Here is a 4605-nt window from a genome sequence, read left to right on the forward strand (position 1 = left end):
TGCCCTAATTCTGCTCCTTCTGAAATCAGTGAAAACTACTTCCTGGGGATCACCAAAGCCAACATTAAATGCCTTGACAAAGCTTTGAACTAAGTGAATAACAACCTCAACTTCACTCTCAGCCAGATTCAGTTCCCCAATCCCTGTAAGCATAAGACAGTCGCTGTAAAAAAACAAACAAACAAACAAACCCAAACAAAACATAAAACCAAAAACAAAACAAAGCAAGAACACAAATCAAAACCCTGGGTTTAAATGTATTCACCATTGCATCCTTTCCTTCTGTAAAGCAATTCAGATTTTGCAAACTAAATGCACATTCTAATTCTGAGATGCTTGCACTTTCGAAGTGTATCAAACTGAAATGACCACGAAGAACAACTGTAATCTCATTTGTATGACTGCATATTTACTGTCTTAGAATTCTGGAGAGTCTTGTGCACAGAATTAGAGAGCATTTAGTTTTCAAACTAAATTTCTTGGCCTAGCAAAGTTAAAATTGATGTTCATGACTTCTAGGCAGGTACTTCTACAACTTCAAAATAGTCATTGGGTAGAATCACGTAGCCTTTTCCTGCCAATATGTCTTTTTCTTTCTGAAACTGAACAACCTCTCTCAGTTTTTCAATTTGTTTTTCCTGACGCCGGCATCGCTGCTGCACTGTCTTGAGCTTCTTCCGCAGTTTCTCAACTTGCTCCTCCAGCTGCTGAATTCGTTTTCGTTGATGAACTGTATCCTCTACGGTATAGTTGTGATCACAGAAAACAGCAAGGTTGCTAGGGGTCTGGAGAGGAGGCATCAATAATCCAATACTTGGATCGACTAATCTGGCATCTATCTGAGACAGATGAAAAGAAGGAGTTGATGGAGATGGTGGTAATACTGGAGCTGCTGGTGGTGGAGGTGGTGGCGGCGGCGGCGGCAGTGGGGGAGGCGGTAGTGGATCTTCTGGCTGTTCTGCAAATTCTTCAGGCTAGGAACAAGAAGAAAAAAAAAAAAGTACATTTTCATGCTTAACATTGCTCAAAACACAGCTCCCTTCCTACAGCCCCAGAATAACATAAACAACCAGGACTGAAATTAAGTAAGTTTCAAAGCTTGTATTTTCAAAATTGACAAACAGTTCTGGGCCTGTTTTGTCTGGCTTCAAAACTGAAGATATTTATAAGCAGCTTCATTTGCATGGCTCTCATACTCAAGTCCTTGAAGCCTCAAATAATCAAGAACTGAAGAACATAGCAATTACTATAACTTGGAGACTTAGGTCAAATACATATCCACGATAAGCTAAGAAGCAAAAACGCAGGCTGCTGTTCCATCAAAAGGAGTAACTCATAACTGCCGTCCTATTCCCCTTAGTCCCTCCTTCTTTCTGCTGCATCTTTCCATTATATACTTTGAAGCTATCGGCTGACTTCAAAGTGCAGCAGAAGCAGATAATCTTCTGCTGAGGTGGAATAAGGATCACCTACTTAAGGGGCAGAGCAGAGGGGTATACACAGCAAGGCCTGCTTCTCAACAACTGGAAGGGACTGTGTCACGGGTTTCAGGCTGCAGCATAAGGGTTTGGTTTCAAGAGACATGATGAGCCAAAATAAACAGCTCTTCAACAGCAAATCATCCCTTCCAGCCCTCATATTTACTCTCTCCTCAAACACAGTAAGTTGCTAAGATGACAGAAAGCTATTTGCTTTTCCACCACCACTGCAAAAATCTTCAGTTCTTTATTAAAAATCAAAACAACGCAACACAAGGTATGACCTACACCTGCGCTGGTGTATGGCAGGAGTGAGAAACAGGACTGCATGGCTGGCAGATGGGATGGAGAAGGGAGAAGCACGATTCTCCCTTTTGGCAGCAGCAGTATATCGATTGGCTTGATGCCACACGAAACTGCAGTCTTTATCATACTGCTCTTGATAGGTTCACTTGCATGGTTCAGAACAACATGGATCCCTCACCACTCGAGCAGAGGCCTGAGCAGAGAATCAGATTTGTTCTGCCCCAAAGGAATGCAGTATAATTCAGAAATGCTTCTGTGCACATGATGATTAAAAACCACCCCACTACTTAAAGAAAAGAGCTTGCATAATGCCTGTCAAAAGAAAGCCTAAGACATTCTCAGTAAAAGAGGCACTGAACCAATTTTCTAGCTATCCACCTGTTGCCAACAGTATTACTACACATGTAAGCCTAAAGACAGGGTCAATGTTCATCATCTAAACATCAAGCTCACCAGATTTGAAGGTCATGACTTGACCTTCCTTGACTTAACATGCAAACAAGATAATACTTGATATCAGGAGGTCCAGATATCCCTCTTGTACAAACTACAACACTTGGCAGACAGTAACTGAGAAGGCAGTTTTGTGACTGGTATTGAAGGGAAGTTTCATATGTACTCAAATATTACTAATAACTTAAAAACACAAAACCAGCTGACTATCACACTTATTTCTCAATTATAAGAAACTGCTGTTAAGAGTGTGCCTATCTAATCCACGCATAATATTCTAAAGAGTTTGACCCTATCAGCTATCACTTTCAAACTTTTCTACTAAAATAAAAATACAAGTCAAAGATGTAATCGGCAAAGACAAACTCACCCTTGTTGGAAGCACAAGCAAAAATCAGCTGGACAGCTGAATTCACACAGAGACTTCTGTTTGCAGCTTATCCAGCACATGCTACCTCTATAAATATGTTACTAGTGTCACAACGTGTCACGGAGAACAGATCGTTGGTATCACTGACACATCATAAGTGAATTCTAACTACTCCTTACAGACAGTAAATGGTTCTCCTAAGACATAAGTAAAGAAAAAAAGTATTTCAAATTACACAGTACAAAAGATAAAAAGCTGTATTTCAAAATCTGTGGATTCAATTCCAAAACAGCCACTGTTATTCTTCATTACGATATTATTTCTTGAAGATATGTGGCAGTTTGCTTAAAAGTGCTGTGAGACAAACAGGAATAGCACTAAATCCTTCTCCATCATTAAAAGGCACTCTTTTGTGCCTTTGTAGTCCAGGTATGACAGTGAAATGAGGACCGCAGCTCACTGCTAATCCTGCTGCACCAACTGCACTTCTGCAGATCGCCCTATAAACCCATTCAGCTTTCAGACTCTAAAAAGTTTTGTAACTATTTTACACGCAACACAGAAAACGTTAGTCTCACAATAACAGGGAAGTGTAACCAAGCAAAAACACAGCCATATTTACCTGGAAATTGTCTGTCTTTCCTTAAATACCTTCTGATTATATTCTCTTCTCTATCATCAGTCATATTTCAAACACATTCCCTTTTTTATTTCTGCATCAAATCTAATATTGCATATAAAGAGAAAAAAAATCAAACAAGCAAAAGTCCCTATTTCCCTGTGTGCACATCATCCCATTAGTCTTCCACCTCCTGAACCTACCATACCCATTCTCTCCTTTGCCACTTCCCCTACGTCAAAATGGCAAGAGATAGAATATTTTATGTCCTCTGTAGGAGCTAAGAATCAACTTTTCCCATCCTTGTTTTGCAGCTATCACATCGAGAAGGAAGAACTCATAACTGACTTGCATCTATGGTAAGTTGCTTTAGCAGCAAAACACCTCACAGAAGACTGCCGCCAGAAGTTCAGAGACAGAAGTCAGGGACCAGTCTGGCTTGTGACCACAAGGTAACTCTTAAGGCAAGGCAGGGATGGTTTCAGCACAGACAGGTAGCAGGTACAGCTACTGTTCTGCCCCTCTGTTTGTACCTCACTTTAACTCCATGAAGTCAGGGGACAGAGCCCTTTAGAGAGGACAGTTTAGTTTCAGATCTAAGGCCCATCATCTCTTCAGTGTTGGAAGTAGCCACCAGGAAGCATGGGAGACTACAGTGCAATTTGCCAGTATTACTGAAGGCTCTCTAAAACTCCAAATACACCAAAATACAGATTAACAACTTAACTACAGGGCAGTACCTTCTTGCTCTGCTGCCGTTCCACTTAATTCAGCACAAAGCTTCTGCATAGGCACACAAGAGCAGATCAGAGCTACTGCAGGTCACTGTGGTGCTCTAAGAGCTCCAGAGCCTTGGACAGCCTACATTTACATGAGAACAGCGGCTTGCTGGCCACCGCAAGCCCACCACGTGCCTCCAGCTGCACACGCTCTGCCGGCATCCTTCACAACCAGAGTCTTCTCCCCGCTGCTCTGCCACTTCGGGCCCTGAATACGCGCAACACACAGCATTCCGGTGTCTGTAAACTACGAGTGCTTTGGGTTTACCTTTTCGCTAGGTTCAGTGTAACAAAATATCGTGGGCACGGCATTTTCTTTCAGAAGCTTGTTGTTGCATTCCCTTTTAAAGCAGTCAGGAGTGAAGTGCTCTGAGCAAATGCTGCTGTACTTGGTCGGTTTGAAGTTTTTCCTTTTAACAGCAGCCTCCCATTTTTTGCAAAGATCAGGTCTCGTAAGAGGAAACCTGCAAATACGAAATACCTTCAGCTTTACGGGAAAGCTTGTTCACAGGGGGTCGGGTTACAGCTGAGCGCTGCCGTGACTGACCGCACGATCAGTTGGGTTTCCCTCTGACGGGCTCATCCTCGGAGCCGAACCCC

At 42.2% G+C, this 4605-nt stretch overlaps 1 protein-coding gene across 1 annotated transcript; it reads right to left on the reverse strand.

Annotated features, from left to right (window-relative positions):
• Positions 1-515: 515 nt before the first annotated feature.
• Positions 516-4469, reverse strand: THAP1 (THAP domain containing, apoptosis associated protein 1; the record flags this gene model as incomplete). Its single annotated transcript, XM_010023797.1, has 2 exons — positions 516-974; positions 4274-4469. Coding segments are annotated over 2 exons (655 nt in total), but the record flags the coding sequence as incomplete, so codon positions are not given.
• Between the last annotated feature and the right edge of the window lie 136 nt (positions 4470-4605).

The sequence above is a fragment of the Nestor notabilis genome, unplaced genomic scaffold (genome assembly GCF_000696875.1).
Source record: "Nestor notabilis isolate BGI_N333 unplaced genomic scaffold, ASM69687v1 scaffold28851, whole genome shotgun sequence".
Taxonomy (NCBI): domain Eukaryota; kingdom Metazoa; phylum Chordata; class Aves; order Psittaciformes; family Psittacidae; genus Nestor; species Nestor notabilis.